At 41.1% G+C, this 18,808-nt stretch overlaps 1 protein-coding gene across 1 annotated transcript in view; it reads right to left on the minus strand.

Annotated features, from left to right (window-relative positions):
* Positions 1-18,808, minus strand: part of LOC124619827 (cadherin-related tumor suppressor) — a 300,923-nt gene that overhangs the window by 67,158 nt on the left and 214,957 nt on the right. The window contains exons 20-21 of the mRNA XM_047146436.1: positions 17,880-18,122; positions 2,687-3,047 (exon numbers count right to left, since the gene is read on the minus strand). Coding sequence (XP_047002392.1) covers positions 2,687-3,047; positions 17,880-18,122 — 604 coding nt within the window. The remainder of the gene's footprint in view (positions 1-2,686; positions 3,048-17,879; positions 18,123-18,808) is intronic.

Consider the following 18,808-nt stretch of genomic DNA (forward strand, 5'->3'; position numbering starts at 1 on the left):
TACAGTTTCAAGCAAGTTCAGGTGAACTGTGACAGTGGGCAAAAAAAGTAGAGATTTAACACTTTTTCTCCGAGTTTGACATGAACAAGAACTGTAGTAAAAGCTGTGTAAAGCCATAAAGAACTCAAAATATGCAAATGGCAGCAGCAGTGAACTGAGAAACTTACGTGAGAAGAATAAAGAGAGGTAAGAAATTTTGTAAACTAAGTCAGAGTGGAACTATTTTAGAGTAAGTGTTAAAGGTTTCAGAACTGAAATACGTTTCAAGATTGATAAAATGGAATTCTGGGTACAGACTTAAAAGTGACTGAAACTACTAATTTCAGGAGCAGTGGCTGATAAACTTCATAAATATTACTGAGGCATGCAAGCACCTAACTTTTGAAAGTGATGCTATGGTGGATGAGTATGAGTCCAGTTTTATGAGTTAAGTGACACTGCACTTTTTGCAAGCAAAATGGACATTAGGAAAGTATTGCAAAACACTGCCATCCAAACAGAAAGCATACACCTACAGCCACACATACTTGTGTTGATAGAGTAACATCTTAAAATGACCACATTCAGCAGATAAGGATATTTTACTGGATTTTACATATGATAAGCAGAATATAAAAAGCGTGACAAGCTGTACTGGACAACTGTCAGCAATAATAATAATAATAATAATAAAGAAATGCACGCGCACACACACACACACACACACACACACACACACACACACACACACACACACACAATCCTTAAAGAATCAAATTCCCATGTGTAATGTAACTTCAAACATCTTTACTTTACAAATTAGTTAATGTGTTAAATACTTGGCTTTAACCATATACACAAGAAAAAGTGCAGAGAGAGGTTTGAAATTATGCTTAAAGTTGATTGGAAGTAATTAAGCACTATTATTATGAAACAATGACTGAATATAAAATGGATAGTTTGTGTTCAATTTTGAGCAAAAGCTAGTTTTTCATGTGACGCTCAAGTTTTACAGCATGAACAATGAAAATGTAGTAAATGATAAACTTCGTTCCTTTCATTATTTTGTGGGGAGTCTCAGCAAGAAAAAGTTTCAATAGATTTGAAATTGTGTGTAAAGTTTACTGGAAATCTTGAGTGTTCTCATTCCCAAGTACCAAATGAATAACGCCTGTGTATTTGCGTGCCATCAATTATGCACCCTCAAAAAGGACATACACTCGCTAACAGGAATACATGTTTTATTGTGGTAAACTTTTAAAATAAAAATATACCTCTTAAAGAGAGGATTATGACAGCATTTTGAAATTTTAAATTCAGTAAATAATTACACAAAATATTGAAAATTGAATTTTTGTTGTCACTACACTGCAACTGGTAGCAGGTACCAAGTTTCGGTATAGTGTTTTAGAAACACAAGTATCAGAGAAGCATTCTTATTCTTTAAAGTATATTTACTTGAGAAAGATTGCAAAGAAACTGTGACTTAACCAAAATAATATCAGGCGAAACACGTTACACATACTTACAGCTGATCCAGATAGCGATATGTGCATATGAGCCTAGCAAGTAACAGCAATGTCGAGTTGTCAGAATAAGTAAAACTACATCACAGAAAACAAGAACTGGTTTGTTTGCCCTGTGTTTAGGCTGCACGTAGTGGCAGTCAATCTGCAGAGTTGTCGGTGATATGCTGCAGTAAATGGTTGTATGTGACAATGATAAAAAGTTTTCTGAAATAGTACTTGGTCACACAAAATGGTTCAACGCTTAGTTAAATTGCTGGTCAGATAGCTCAGTTAAAGGCAGTGGAATTTAATATTCTGTGGAGTCTGATTATTCACAACAAGGCTCCCAATAACAATTAATTGTTATTAATCAGAACCATTGTCAAGTTAGTTAAATTCAATTCCTGATTCACATCACATCCCACTTCAGTACAAGAGAGAAAGAAGGTATCTATGAGAAAGTGAACACAGAAACCTCCACATAACTCACACAAACACCATACACTACCAGAAGAGCACATCTTACATGGATCTGACACTTTCCAACGAACTCCATGATAAGATTTAAAAAATCTTATAGTCATATCTACCGAGCCACTGCTCCTCCTCAATCAGTAGTAAATGGACATGTGAAGCACTGCTTTGTGTTAAGATTTCTTACTACCATATGTTTAATTTAAATATTTGAGCTAAGTGAAAATAGTAATTTAGAATGTCATAATAAAATCTGTTTAAGAAACTTCTTGTGCACAAGTTGTGTGCAGTTTCAGTCTATTAAATATATCCAATATCTCTGGCATTCAGTATTATTATAAATAAAAAAGACTAATAAATAAATAAAATTAAAAATATTGAGAGCTTGGTGCTCTGCAGCTAGTAAATATGTGTTAAAGGATGCCTTGTAAATGTTTAATAGTCAAACCAGTAAACAGGTGTAGAAACTAGCATCCCACACTAGTACACAGATTGCACTCGGTGTTCACATTACATGACAGTACTGCCCAGTATTAGCAACAAATGTCACCATTTAATATCTGTTGAAAGTAATGTACATGACAACCTGTGTACTGTGAGGTGCCACCGACAATGGGTTCTACACTCTTTGGCAACTAAACGTTTTAAATACAGCTTAGGATGTTTGCAAGATATCCTTTAACAAATAAATAAAAAATATGAAGAGATCAAGTCAGTGTAGTGACCTCTATCGAGGTGTAGTCAGAGTTGGAGGCCGCGAAGAAGAGTGCGGCATCTGCACGCAGCGTGCGGAATGCGAAGGCGACGGCCCTGTCCGTCAGGCGGTGCTGCTCTGCAGAGGATGCGGGTGCAGGTGGGCGGCGCCAGCGTGTCGTCCCGCGGTACAGAGTGTCCAGCAGCTGCAGCCGGCGGTGGCGCTCTCCCGGCGGGAGATCCAACCGCGCACCTGCGGCTAGCGACACTGGTGCCAGTGCGGGGCCACAGTCAGGCGCCAGCACCCACTCGGGAGAGGAGCCGACAGAGCCCGTGTGGCATTCACAGCGCCGCGACGGCCACCCCTCTGCACACCTCCCCGCAGGACCGCACCTGTGTGGGGATCAAACCTTGGAGACTCCGTGGAGCAGCTTCTGCACTGCACGTGTGCCTTGCGAGAGAGTTGTCTTATGAGGGAGTGTATATTATTTTCATCGAACTGAGTAATTAATGGTGGTGTGTACCATATTTATTGAGGTGATTAACTGAAACATCTTCCACAAGTCCTTCAATTTTTTTGTATCAAGTTGACAGTATCTGCCAGCACAACCTTGAGATTTACAAAGAAAAATTCAAAAAACAACACCCTGCACTCTTTACATTAGATTATGTGAATTTTATTCCACAGATGTAGAAACTGAAATAAATGAACTTTATGGACAGTTATAGTATAACAGGGTTGATATTTAATTATATTATAGCCTAACTTGTAACCTGGCCTGAACACGCGTGGATAGTTTTAAGTATCTACGGCCAGACAAATTGACTGGTGTAGCATATTTTGTTTGCAGGCCACAGCTCAAATTATTAGGGCTGGTTGAGGCAGGGAGGAGGAGGGGGGGAGAGGGGGGGGGTGTGATGTTCAGCTTTAGGTCATGTTACAGCACATTTCTTGTGAAGATTAGCACACACTGTAATGCATTGTTGAGACTCATTGCCACAAGTCTTTGTTGTGGACTCTTTTTCGTAGATTTCTTCACTGCTATGCAAAGAATCATGTACGAGGCAGAATCCAAAATTTTCCAGACTGGTGCTGCCATCTGGAAAGTAGGAGTAGTAGATCTCTGCACCGCTAGGCTGCGAGAGCTGCATATCTGATGAGTCAGTGTGCGGAGTGGCATTCAGCTGGGAGGATGTGTTGCGTGTCCACAGTGATTTCCGTAATAATCTGTGTTCGGTGTGTGGCGATTTTACAATGGATCCGTGAACAGAACAGTGCTTGTGTATCAAATTCTGTGCGAAGCTTGGGAGAAACCTTCTTGTCATGGGTTATCACCAGCAACGAGAGCTGGATTTACGGTTATGACCCAGAGACAAAGCAGCAATCGTCCCAGTGGTAGAGCCCGGACTCTCCAAGACGTATAAATGCGAGACAGATGAAGAGCTAAGTGAAGAGCATGATCATCGTTTTGATTGATACAAAGGGAATTGTGCACAAAGAATTCATCCCACCCAACCAAACAGTGAATTTCACATACTACTGTGACTGAAGAAGAGAACTTTGTTAACATCGAGAATAGATTTAAGTGTCAGGAAGTCATTTCTGAAAGTATTTGTATGGAGTGTAGCCATGTATGGAAGTGAAACATGGACGATAAATAGTTTGGACAAGAAGAGAATAGAAGCTTTTGAAATGGGGTGCTACAGAAGAATGCTGAAGATTAGATGGGTAGATCATATAACTAATGAGGAAGTATTGAAAAGGATTGGGGAGAAGAGAAGTTTGTGGCACAACTTGACCAGAAGACGGGATCGGTTGGTAGGACATGTTCTGAGGCATCAAGGGATCACCAGTTTAGTATTGGAGAGCAGCGTGGAGGGTAAAAATCGTAGAGGGAGACCAAGAGATGAATACACTAAGCAGATTGAGAGGGATGTAGGTTGCAGTAGGTACTGGGAGATGAAGAAGCTTGCACAGGATAGAGTAGCATTGAGAGCTGCATCAAACCAGTCTCAGGACTGAAGACCACAACAACAACAACAAACTGTGACATTTTGAAACGGCTCCGTGAAAACGTCGGGCGACGACAGCCCGATCTTTGGCGTCAAGGAAACTGGCTGCTGCATCATGACAACACACCCTGTCACACATCCTTGCTCACCAGTATTTTTTGGCAAAAAACAACATGGCGGTTGTACCCCACAGACCCTACTTGCCAGATTTGGCACCTTGCGACTTCGCACTATTCCCAAAACTGATACTCAAGTTGAAAGGCCGTCGGTTCGACACTCTAGAGAGGATTCAAGAAGCATCGCCGGCGATGATAAACACCCTCAAAGAACAGGACTTCTAGAAAATGTGGCACAGGCGCTGGGACCGGTATGTACGTGTGGATGGGAACTACTTCGAGGATGATGGTGACCATTAGGTAAGGTTTTCGACAGATGGCAGCACCAGTCCCGAAAATTTTGGATAGCACCTCATATATGATTTATAGGTTTGATTTGGGGAAAGCAGAAAGCTGAAAGTTAAGTCATCTCCTGCACTGATGAAAGAACTTACTGCATGTGAAAGATGCAAAAATGCTGAAGTAATTTTATTGGAAAATGTTTTACTTGAAGCATTAAAAAAAAAAAAAAAAAAAAAAAAATCTTGGATTCACATTCTTTTCTGCTATGTAGCCATTCTCAAATGATTGCAGGAAATCTATTGATTAAAATATCTGATTATTTCAAATAGAAAGTCTCAGATTATATGATGTGGCTATCTTTTGTTACTAGTCATATTTATTAGAATACTTGAAAGCTGAGTAACACACTGCACATTGTTCGAAGGATTTGTAGTGAAATAAGCATGAGAATTAAGACTGCTAATGTGAGGGAAGTAGATATTGGCTACCTGAAACTGTCATCATACTACAAAATGCGTCACCAGTGGAGATTTGTCTGGCAGTCTTCTGCATAATTTGAATAATATCTTTTGCCCCGCGATGTAGAAATCTTGCTCGCATCTATGTCTGACTCTAGAAAATCTTGAGAACTGAATGTTGGCCATTTGCTGCACTGCTATAAGAGTTTCCTTATATAAATGAATCAAACTTGCCTGCTGTATTTTACTCTAGGCATCAATAATTGAGAATCATGGATTTTGGATTTGCATGTTATTTCCGCTACGCACTTGTCCAAAAATGATTGCAATCACTTGGATATCACTTATACAACTTGCATATCCCTAAACAGTTATCCAACTGGGAGAATGGAAGTTACAGTGTAACATGGTATCTGAGCTGTGTTTCATTTCTGGCAAATCTCCACATGACAGAGAGGTGAATGCTAGGTTAATAGACAGAGTGGAAAAAAAAGTGATAGAGCTGGGATTTGATCTCATAACCCTTGGGTTTCTAGCCAGACACTTCACTGCTTCCTGCTCTCTCAAGTAACTGCTCCTCTATCAAATTATGGCGGCTGCTCACTAGGTGGCAAAGGTCCCCTTTTACAATTAAACTTTATTTCATCATAATTCAGACAATTTGCGCAAAATGTTCAGAAATTATATACAAAAACCATCCTCATGGACCAATGTATCCATCAGACAAAAGTGGATCAAAATCTGTACAATAGTTCCTGAGATTAACCGGCACAAACAGAAGTGAGCAGGCAACTTCAATCTGTATATATACACTACTGGCCATTTATTTATTTAGCTTATGGCATATAACACATCATATAGAAAAGACATAAAAATCATAAGACACAGAAATAAAGAGTAGTCACAGTGTGTAACATATAGTTGTAGATATAAAAGTGTTTAAAAATAGTATATATAACAAACAAAAGTTCACAAACAAACATCCAGATTTGTGACATAGTCTATTGCACTTTCAGTCGCGGTCAGGAACTCATTGGGGTCTCCTGCAAAACGTCTCAGAGGGCAATCTTCCACGATGTGACGAATCGTCTGCCGGTCCGCACCGCAGTCACATCTCGGGGTGGTGATTTTACCCCACCTGTGGAGGCTGTCTGCACATCTGCCGTTATTTGTCCGAATTCGATTCAGGGTCGTCCAAGTTTTCATTGGCAAATTGAATCCTGGTGGTTGGACATTGATGCATGGCATATTCTGCAGGTTTTGGGGCACAGATTCTCTCCACCGCATTTTCCAGAGGTTGCCATAATCCGGGTTGAGAGGATGCGTATTTTTTGCCTTTTTTAAAGAGGGGTGTCTTGAGCGCAATCTGTTCATCTCCAGGGCAGGAACATCCTTATGGATTGGCAGTTTCTCGTTGTTCAGCACTTTTCCATACTCGCGTAAGAGAGCGTTCTCTCTGCGCAGGTCCGGTGGGGGAATGTTGCTCAGTATAGGTAGCCAGTGTAAAGGCGTTGGCTTTATTGTTCCTGATATCATCCTCATTGTGTAGTGTAGTTGAGCATCGATCAAGCCTGTGTGTTTACTGTTTAGCCATACCGGTACGGCATATTCTGCTGTTGTGTAGACAAGTCCCAGAGCCGAAGATCTCAGTACAGCCGCGGGAAAGCCCCACGTGGTCCCACATAGCTTCTGTATGATATTATTTCGAGTTTTAAGTTTTGCGGCTGTATTACGTAGGTGTTCCTTGAATGTTAGGGTTCTGTCAAAGGTGACGCCTAGATATCTGGGGTAATTATTATGGTTTAGCTGCCTGTTTTCGAAATGAACGTTGAGCTTTCTTTTTGCTTGGGCATTGTTGAGGTGAAAGCATGTCACCTCCGTTTTTGTCGCGTTTGGCCGTAATCTCCACCTTCGGAAGTAATCTCCCAGCTTTGTTAGATCCGCAGTTAATGTGTTTTCCGTTGCCTCCATTGATCTGCCTCTTGCAGCTATTGCCCAGTCGTCGGCATATCCGAATTTTTGAGAAGTGGTTTCAGGTAAGTCAGATACGAGGGTTATTCCAAAAGTAAGGTCCGATCGGTCGCGAAATGGAAACGACTATGAAAATCCGATAAAGCTTTGCACAGATGTGTTGGGTAGTGTCTCTAGTATAACCCCAGTTAGCATCACGTCGCTCTTCTCATTTCTGAGCTCGCAGTGAGTGCGTAAAGATGTCTAGAAAATAGTGTCTGCCGCCAAGTACGAGGGCCTGGTGAGAAATTTCGCCTGAAGCTATGTAGCCAACATTACATAACTGTCGTGCTGTTTCGTCTTCACGACAATTCTCAGCCGCATTCTGCAGGGGCAATGAAGATGCTCCTGCATCGTTTTCAAATGGAAATGTTAGATTACCCACAATACAGTCCGCAATTGTCTCCCCCTGAGTTTCATCTCTGGTCACATGAACCGCTGTCTTTGACGACAACATTTTGACACAGACAACGAGGTGTAGGCCAGCGTGGAGAATTGGCAGAAAGCACTGGCGGCTGCCTTCTATGATGAGGCTATTGAAAAGTTGGTACAACGCTATGACAAAAGTCTAAGTCAGAACGGCGACTACGTAGAGAAGTAGCTGAAAGGTGTAGCTAATTGTTACAAGTAAAACATTTCTGATGTTCACTGTGGTTTCAATTTGGCAATCAATCGGACCTTACTTTTGGAATAACCCTCGTATGTAGAGGTTAAACATCAATGGTGCCAGAACGGAGCCTTGTGGTAAACCATTGTTGAGCTTCATTTGGTCACTTTTTAAGTCGCCCATTATGACTCTGAAACTTCTATCTGTGAGCATGTTATCAATGAGGTTGGCCAGCTTATTACATGGTATGACCCGCAGCAACTTAAATATCAGGCCTTGTCGCCAAACGGTATCATAATCGGCTGATAGGTCAACAAAGGCTACTGATGTTTTGAGTTTTTTCTGAAAGCTCGCCTCTATATGAGTTGCTAGGGAGAGGATCTGGTCGGTGCAACTGCGGTTGGGTCGAAAACCTGCCTATTCAATCGGTACCACTTCAAGAATTTTTCCGCTTATTCTATTGTAGATGATACGTTCCAACAGCTTATAGACACAGTTCAGCAGAGCGATAGGGCGGTAGTTTTGGGGCATGTCATTAGGTTTGCCTGGCTTTAGTATCGCTATAATCTTTGCTCATTTAAGCTGGTGTGGGATATTACCCAATTCTAAAATATCTGTTAAGAAGTTTGGGAGCCATGTTCTAGTATATTTTCCACAGTGAAGTAGGAATTCCGGGTGGATGCCATCGAAGCCGGGAGCCATGCCACTTTTGATTTTTGACAAGGCTGCTGCAACTTCTTCCGCTGTGATAGGGTGGGAAGATTCAGAGGTAGGCGATGCCCTTTGTTTTAAGGATCTTAATTCACGTTTGACAGTCGTTGTGTGTGTTCTGTCCCTTGGTGCTCTTGAGGTTCTAACTATGTGTGCGGCCACATTGTTAGGGGTTATCGGGTGGGTGTCTTTTATTTTACGTTTACTGCCTCCCAGGTTATGGAGTAGGGTCCATGCTTGCCTACTGGATTTAGTGAAATCTAGATTCTCCACGGTGTCCATCCATTTTTCCCGTCGAGCTGCGTCTAAGCTGTGCAACAGTTCGTCCGCGATTTCTTGGTTGTTGGTTTCGGTAAATTCCTGGTACAGGTCTTCGCATCTCTCATTCCAGCCAGGGATGTACTCTTTCCGGTAACCTCTGGGTACATTCCTCTTAGCCGTGGCGATGACTGCTCCCACAAATCTGTCATAGTTGTCCCTAGTCGGGGGTATCCAACCTAGACACTTGTCAAGGTTTTCTGGAACGGTGGCCCAGTCTGCCTTCTGGAAATTCCATCATGGGCGAGGAAAGGATTTTATGATTGGGATGTTAATTCCGACTTTTAAGATAACAGGGCGACAGCACTTCATGAGTTGTGGCTAGCGGTTGGTTGTTTTTGTTTTAGTGACAAAACATAAATCAGGGTTATAATCTCGTCTCCATGCTGCTGATCGAAATGTTCCGCGGTCCTTGGCGTCGAAAATCAGGTGGGTGTTAGTCTCCTCACTCCAGCTCATCAGGGATTCACCATTCTGGTCGTTTTGTGCGTACTTCCAGTTCTCATGGTGACTATTAAAGTCTCCTACGTAGATAGCAGGGTGGGGATATTCTTGGAGTACTTCTGGAGGCCATGGACAGCCGGGAGGCTTATAGATGTTAACTATAGTGGTCTCGCCAATTTTGACAGCAACTTCATGTATGTTGTTGTCTGTAGATATCTTACACAGGGAAGCATTTTCTATCTTATTTCGTATGTAGGTTGCCAAGCCGTAATTGCGGTGATAGGTGGCTCCCAGTATCTCGAATCCAGGGATTTTTCCTCTAGTGGCCAGCTGATCTATGTTTTCCGCATGAGTCTCTTGTATCGCGACTACGTCGATTTTGTTCTGAGTGAGAACTCTCTGGAGAAATTCACATTTGCTCCTACTTATACCTTCAATGTTTAGGTGGCAGACTCGGAGGCACGGTACGAGTGCTCTAGTCAATTCTTCATCTTTCATTTGGTCGGTATCATTCATGATGTGTTTACCAGGAGATCCAGCACAGGATTATCTGGTTGCCTTTAGTGCTAGTTCATTTAGCGTTACCCAGGGTGCACGTGTAGTATTCTACTACGGACGCGAACTAGCCTTACACCTGGCCATTAAAATTGCTACACCACGAAGATGACGTGCTACAGACGTGAAATTTAACCAACAGGAAGAAGATGCTGTGATATGCAAATGATTGGCTTTTCAGAGCATTCACACAAGGTTGGCGCCGGTGGCGACACCTACAGTATGCTGACATGAGGAAAGTTTCCAACCGATTTCTCATACACAAACAGCAGTTGACCAGCGTTGCCTGGTGAAACATTGTTGTGATGCCTCGTGTAAGGAGGAGAAATGCATACCATCATGTTTCCGACTTTGATAAAGGTCGGATTGTAGCCTATTGTGATTGCAGTTCATCATATCGCGACATTGCTGCTCGTGTTGGTCGAGATCCAATGATTGTTAGCAGAATATGGAATCGGTGGTTTCAGGAGGGTAATACGGAATGACTAGCTGGATCCGAACGGCGTCGTATCACTAGCAGTCGAGATGACAGGCATCTTATCCGCATGGCTGTAACGGATCGTGCAGCCACGTCTTGATCCCTGAGTAAACAGATGGGGACGTTTGCACAACAACAACCATCTGCATGAACAGTTCGATGACGTTTGCAGCAGCATGGACTATTAGCTCGGAGACCATGGCTGCGGTTACCCTTGACGCTGCATCACAGACAGGAGTGCCTGCGATAGTGTACTCAATGACGAACCTGGGTGCGCGACTGGCAAAATGTCATTTTTTTGGATGAATCCAGGTTCTGTTTACAGCATCATGATGGTCGCATCCGTGTTTGGTGACATCGCGGTGAACGCACATTGGAAGCGTGTATTCGTCATTGCCATACTGGCGTATCACCCAGTGTGATGGCATGGGGTGCCATTGGTTACACGTCTCGGTCACCTCTTGTTCGCATTGACGGCACTCTGAACAGTGGACGTTACATTTCAGATGTGTTACGACCCGTGGCTCTACCCTTCATTTGATCCCTGGGAAACCATACATTTCAGCAGGATAATGCACAACCGCATGTTACAGGTCCTGTACGGGCCTTTCTGAATACAGAAAATGTTCAAGTGCTGCCCCGGCCAGCACATTCTCCAGATCTCTCACCAATTGAAAACATCTGGTCAGTGGTGGCCGAGCAACTGGCTCGTCACAATACGCCAGTCACTAATCTTAATGAACTGTGGTATCGTGTTGAAGCTGCATGGGCAGCTGTACCTGTACACGCCATCCAAGCTCTGTTTGACTCAATGCCCAGGCATATCAAGGCCAGAAGTGGTTGTTTTGGGTACTGATTTCTCAGGATCTATGCACCCAAATTGCGTGAAAATGTATCACATGTCAGTTCTAGTATAATATATTTGTCCAATGAATACCCATTTATCATCTGCATTTCTTCTTGGTGTAGCAATTTTAATGGCCAGTAGTGTATAACTTACTAAGGTACTTTGAAGATCATGTTTGAAGATACTCTTCAGTGGAACAATGTAGTTGCCTAAAAGAAATTTTCAGTCACCAATGCATTAGTCACAAAACATATGTCCTGGTAGATTGTTGAATACATGTGTACCCAAGTATCTAACACTTTTTACACTAACATCAAACCCTTAAAACCTATCCATAAGAGATTTAATATACTCTGGCAGGTTGCTGAACAGTAGTATATTCACATATAAAATTGCATACTAATGTTAAACCCTCGAAATATTTGTAGGGGCTGAGATTAGTCGTGCAGTTTACATTTTACGCTGTTTTTTGAGATAAGAAAATTGTGGGTAACAATGAAGGACATTCACGAATATATGTGTAGTGAAATATTTAGTTAAAAAAGGAAAAAATAAGTTTTTTTTGGAGAACTTTCTGTAGATGTTGTAGATGTATGTTACCCTATTACTACAGTTTTCACACAAAGGGATTCTGTAATACTATAGTGAATGAAAATGTGCAGAATAAATAATTCCTTCACTTTTAAATCACCTTTAGCTATATTCATGCACACTGCAAATATAGTAAAACGAAGGTGCTTTTAGGATTTGAATTATCCAATTATGGTTGTAAGCTATAATTTGCATGTGCAATAATCACACATTTTGGAGGAATGCCTTCATTAGGCCTATGGTGGTTATCCAGTACCCAGAGATTTTCACATCTTTCTGAATCTAAATTCATTTCATACTCGATGGTGCTTTTAGGGTGTCAAAGTGATAGAACAGGGTGTATACGCAGACAAAGAAGAAAAATACCCTGGATTTCCCGATTAAAAATACACTTTCTCCCGTGTGAAAACACAATTTTTCCTTGTTAAGTGACAGTATATTTTCCCTTATCAATCCTTTGAATGGTTAAGGGTTTACACACAGGTGTAGAATTTCCCAGCACTTCAGAAAAGAAAACTCAGATAAAAAGACATGTTTTGGAAACATCTTTTATGTGCAGCAACATGTACGGTGTTGATCTTCTAATTACAAAAGTATACATTGGAATTCCACCAAACACCACATGTTACTTCCCGAATCATTGAAAATCGAGATTGCGATGCGTTTCTGTAAGCCAGTCATAGCTCATGTCATGTGATCTCGGCAGCCGATGACAGCGGATGTTCAGAGCATAGGACACGTGATGTAGTCAGCTAACAGCAACATCACTGTTTCGTAGCAAGAACATACAAACAGGGAAAGTTAATAGTTTAAATTAAAATACATAGTGTCGCTACAAGAAAGCAAAGCTTTCACATATAATATTGATCTCAAAGGTTAAGAAGCTGCAAGAGAAGCTAAGATTTCGCATATAATGTTGATCTTTTTTGCGCATGTTACACTTTAAGAATCACACAAATGTGCCAGTAAAATTTTTAATAATGTCAAATGTCTGACCTTCAGGGTTCAAAATTCTTCTAAATGGCTCGTCATCAAAGAGCTGATTTTTAAGTGAGAATCAAACGCTCTGTGATTTAAGAAATTCAAGGTACATTCTCGCACATAATTCAACTTACGTAAAAGGATATTTACTTTGAAAGTAACGCTTTTCAAACCACCTTTCGCAATATTTTCCCGTGACCTATTAGAAATAGGTTTGTTTCAGCAGTTGCCAGAGAGCGCAGATAACAGGCATCACTGCGGTTGCGCAGCTACCATGACGTAGTAAGACCGTATGTACGTACGTGTAAAACATTGAAAGATCATACATTATGTCATAAAAGAAACAAGACATCAGAGGATACTCCAAGAGCATTGGAATTTCGTGAATCATACTAAAATGTGCACATTTAAAGTGCATACTTAAAAGTGCACATTCGTATGTCCAGATTCCCAATCAAGTAGACCTCGACCTGATATTAAGCTTTTCAGAGTGGTTTTTGGGATGTAAATTTTCTTGGAGCACCAGTACTCTATTATATCATGTTTGGTTCTTTATCAAGGCATAATGCCATATGTGCTAGAAGATGAAAACATGGACTTGAAATGCAGCGAATAGTTGAAACTAGCCAGTACTGTGTAATTTTGTTTCAAATACATAGACTGCCTCTGTGGAAAAGGTTAATAAAAGTCAAATTTCTTTAGCAAATAGACTAAAATAACTTCACTGCTCTGCAAGGCGATTAATGCTTGACAAAAAGGTGGAAATAAAATAAATTCTGAAACTAATGACATATTTTAGCCTTCTGTAATTATGTGAAAGTATTTTAATTCACTTGATAGCTCCTGGCCACAGAAATCTGATTTGTTTTCATTTGACGTGAGAGTAAACGAAGGGGAAACAGCAAAATCACTAAATGTAAACACGGGTCACGTGAAGATTACCCACTATAACTGAGATTGCTCTGCGCATCAACCTCGGATCTGCGATATTTGTGAACCGACTCAATACTAAAAAAAATCGAATTTTCAAAAATATGTTCATCTTGTAGCGCACATCCTTCTGAAAAGTCTAAAACATAAAACATATGTGTTCAAGGAAATGTAAGACATGTTATTAGGTCTTAAGTGTGCCAAAGTGCAGTGCCACACCTCTTCATACGGCATTCTTCTATCGCACGTCACTGTATTTCGCTCTGTAGAATTGAAACTTGTATATTTTGTACTGGATGTTATCAAACTATATTCAGGACAGTGGGAATTGAGATGTACTGTGGTGCCTCTCCTGCTTCCAGTCGGCCAATTTGACAGCCTGCACCTCTTATTAAAAAAATTATATATATATATATATATAATAAAAAAATAAGAAAAACTCTCGCAATTAATAGCGGATGGGATTATTTGTAATCGGGAGAACAAGAACTTGCACTCTTTATTGCCTATTAGCTAATAACTTGCTGTTTTGTGTGACATAAAATTAAATATATGGTACATAAAACCAATAAAGAAAAGAGACAAGCAAGAAAGTACATATTTCTGCAATCTGTAGCTCCTAGCATTTTTTTTCTCTCTAATCTTGCTACAGCTTAACATGGCGTGCTTTCCTTTCTGCGAAAGAATCTGTTACCTCATCAAAGTTCGTTAAACGATTTGCTACAAGAAAAATCAAAATGTCGCTATCTAATACTGAAAAAGCTGTTAACACAAATAATACTCAAGACTGGTGTGGTTTCTCGATCTGATTAGCTACGTCTATTTTGTCACTGTCTGCTAGATAAAACAAAAGAGGCCTTTCTAATATTGGAGCGATTTTGTAAGACACACCAAATAAACGAGACTGTTTTGGCACAAATGGCCATTTTTATAACACGGCGGAATATAAGGCCTACTACAAGCAAAAAGCTTTATGTTAGGAAATAGTTTCACATTTCATTCATATGCACCAGCTTCTTAAGCATGAGATCGAGAAGTAGTACTAAGAAATTTGTATATAAATTTGGAATCGTCTTATTCTTCCATAATTTGTGTGATGTCCCCGTCTCTTCTCCTTCCTTGTTCTAACAAACAATCTTGTCATCACCATTTCTGCAGCTATTCCTGCCATTGTCAAAATTTGTTCACCGATTAACTTCACTAACCCTGCCAGAATCACAGGTTTAGTTATCCCGCAATTATTTTACAGTTAGGCGTTATTATGTGTTCGTACAACACATTTTCTGTGTTACTTCCAGAAAAGAATTTAAGTGGCTGCTAGCCGGGGACTGTACAACTGCTCCTTACTAGTGTAGTGACCTGGCCAAAAATTTTCTGTCAAAATTTCATTCTCTTGGGTACACCGAGAAGAAAGTACGTATCTTCCTCACCTGTTATTCCTGTCAGTCGTTTATTTCCGTTCTGGCAATCTGAATCTATGGAGTTCGCCAGTAATTAAAACAACACTGATTATTCGCAAACCCAATCAACCAGATAATCAGACAGCGACTGCCATTCATCTGTTCAGCTTTAGTGCGCTCAGCTCGTATAGCTCCATCCCCTTTCGTCTGCGGAATGTTTATTTCTAGATGTGACGAAGATTCTCCTGACATAGACATCACGTACACTATGCACGCTTTCAAAAATCAACTTATGATTAATTCAGAAATTAACTTAAAATGTTTTCAAAAATGTTCAAAAACCAACAGGGAACCATTTCAAAATCCTATGAATAATCGATAGACAAACGTGTGCTGAATGCTAGGCGCTTTGTGAAACAAGAATTTTTTTCCCTCAAGAATATGAATTTGGCGGCCCCCTTTTCCCGGTAGCATCTAGCTTCTTGCTGCGACTGCTTGCACAGTCAACAGTCACATTCCTGTAGCCATAAGCGGGAGAATCTACTACTCAAACGCGACTCAACTGCGCCTGTGCATGAGCCCGCTCGTAACTGCTAAACCGAATCTAATGTGAACAGTTGTGACTTCATGCTCATCGGAGACAATTTATTATGAAGCATGGCATAGTCTTCCTAAAGCCTTTGACACATTTTGCTGTTGGCAGACGCTTGCAGGAGCACTGTGTGTCGTTGTTGTATATGGTGCATTTCCTTTGCAATTTATTTTCATTTTTTTTCCCTCGTTTATGTTTTATTGTTGAAGTATTATTCTGCAGTAGCGGATGTGTGTGTGTGTGTGTGTGTGTGTGTGTGTGGATGGATAGGCATGTGTGTGCAGGTGTGTGTGAGTGTGTGTGTGTGTGTGTGTGTGTGTGTGGTTGTGTGTGTGTGTGTGGATGGATAGGTGGGTGTGTGCAGATGAGAACACTCAATTCTTTTATACATCAGAACTTACTTTCCAAATCTAACAATAATTTCCATTGCACACAGACATTATCACTGTTACTCTAGAACAGGCGCGGGCAACCTTTGGTGGTCCGTGGGCCTGGTTCACATATTTAGTTACGCTTGCAGGCCACCTTGTCATGTGATGCAACAGCAGCGCTCTTAGCGCACAATGTCAAAACTGTACCATTTGTGATATTATTGTTTATGGTAAAATGCACTGATAAAAATGGCACTCCTTTCCCAAAACACCATGGTCACAAATTGTGCCTCAAAACCCACAATATTGATAGCATATTCCCTTCAGTCCATCCCATCTCGAGATGTTTGCATTTATTTACACACTGTGAACATTATTTCCTTTCTTACAATGTTTTACAGAAGCTGGCTTAAAAACTTCTGTAGCACCTTGCTCTCTCTTCCACAAATTTCATCTATTTGTCGGACTGAACTGGCTGCCCAACTGTGTCCTAGAATATGCTTAAAAACTATAAAATCACAAAGAATAGGAAGAATGTGCAGTAGCAGGGGGTCAAATTATTTTATCACGATATCTCACAATCCAACAGCATTGCACGTCCCTTGCAAGGTGATAATTGAGCAAGAACAGATTTTTAGTCTCCAGAATGCACTCAAATTTTGAAAACAAAATCCAGTCACAAATTATTACCTTTTGCAAGCAGTCACATATGATATTGCTATTTCACCAAAAACTGTCAAAGCTTGTCGCATTTTTTAGGTCTTTCTCCATTACATCCCTACAAAATGGGATGGCAACAATGTAATGAGCAAGGATTCATTCACTGGAGATTATGCTTTCTACAACCAACATTTGCAAGAGACTGCTGAACAGCATCTTTTAGATTCATTATCTTTCAATCTTTTTTTCAAAAATTTCTGCAAGAACTGTATTATCCGCTATCCAGTTAGTAAGGTGGATATTAATGTTTCTTTAATAATAGAGAAATATATAGTCATAATGCAAACAACAACAGCTGCGCTTACATGCATCACTGCAAACATAGTACCAAAATGACATCAGTAGTTATCCAATTAGAAGGGCCAAGCACGGACTGTAGCTCAGATCAATCAGATGTAGGTGCAATATTTTCTGTCCTCATCTACATGATAGTGTCAGCAGTGTGTGAGTTATAGACCCCTTACATCATCTGGTGTAAGAGCTCCAAAAAATGTAATAATATGACCATAATAGGCAATTTCAATAATATTGAGCCACCAAGACCAAACATCACTGTCTGTGGAAAGTTCATGGTAGCTGAGGTGAACTAAATATTCACGGTAGTTCAGGTGAACTAAATATTTCATCTCGGGACACATTAAAATGTGCCAAAAGAGACGTGAGATTCCATTGGTACCCACAGCAGCCACAAATTTGACAGTAACAGTTCATTTCATGCCTCGCAGCCCATTGTTCTGCACCTGACAAATGCAAGTTCCTACTCACCCCCACCTAGTGCAGAGTAGTTCAATTGCTACTTACCGGTCACGATCGGCACCATCAGCTCCGAGCGAGTCGCAAGGCGAGAGCCGCGGGCGCGAGCAGGTGGGAGCGACGGCGCGTGCGCGCAGCGGGCTGCTCAGGTTGAGTGCGCGGCCATTCACTGTCACACTGTGCACGCAGCCCACCAGTTCGTCCGAGTGCACCTGCCCTGGGCGCTCTAGCACCGCCTCCACGGACGGTAGGCCGCCCACCAGCATTGGAGAGCCGTCGAAGTTGAGTGTCCTGTGCACAGAAAAACTGCAGCTTGGGCTGTGCTCGTTCACACCAGGACTGGACGAGATGCCAATGGAGAACCTTAACAGAGCCCGACACAGTTACGACTGTTATCAATCAGTTTCAGTACCTGATCACTACAACATGAATAGGTGTTAAGAGTGCTACCGTAACTGCACAACCCACTCCTACAGCCCAGTGGGGATAATACAGTATGTTTGCCCTCTGTCCACAACCTGCAAAGTTCCATCTGGAACTGTGAATCTCGGGTTCGAAGATATGGGTGTCAAAAGAGTGCATTGCACTGCCGATGTTCTTGAGGGAATTTGTCGAACAGCTGGGAATCGAGTGCCAAAGTGACAGAGATTGACCATAATGCTTCTTCTAGAATGTGTGAAAATATGTAGCATGTTCCAGAATCTTTCAGGAAGTAATGTTGCAGACTCTTCCAGAAGGTTAGACAGTGTTCCAGGATGTTTGACAGTGTCCTCAAATGTTGCAATATCCTATTGTGGTGGGGATTTGTTCGAGCTCAGAATGGTGTATACAGGTGATTGCAAGACATGTTCACCAGTATACTTTTCGAAATCTGTTAGAGTGGACTGAGAAAATGTGAAAGTGATAGAAAATAAATAAATTTTAGTGTAAATGAATTGCTTAACATAGGGAACAGTGTAAGTAAGTTGATTTTTTGT

The sequence above is a fragment of the Schistocerca americana genome, chromosome 6 (assembly GCF_021461395.2).
Source record: "Schistocerca americana isolate TAMUIC-IGC-003095 chromosome 6, iqSchAmer2.1, whole genome shotgun sequence".
In the NCBI taxonomy this organism is placed as follows: domain Eukaryota; kingdom Metazoa; phylum Arthropoda; class Insecta; order Orthoptera; family Acrididae; genus Schistocerca; species Schistocerca americana.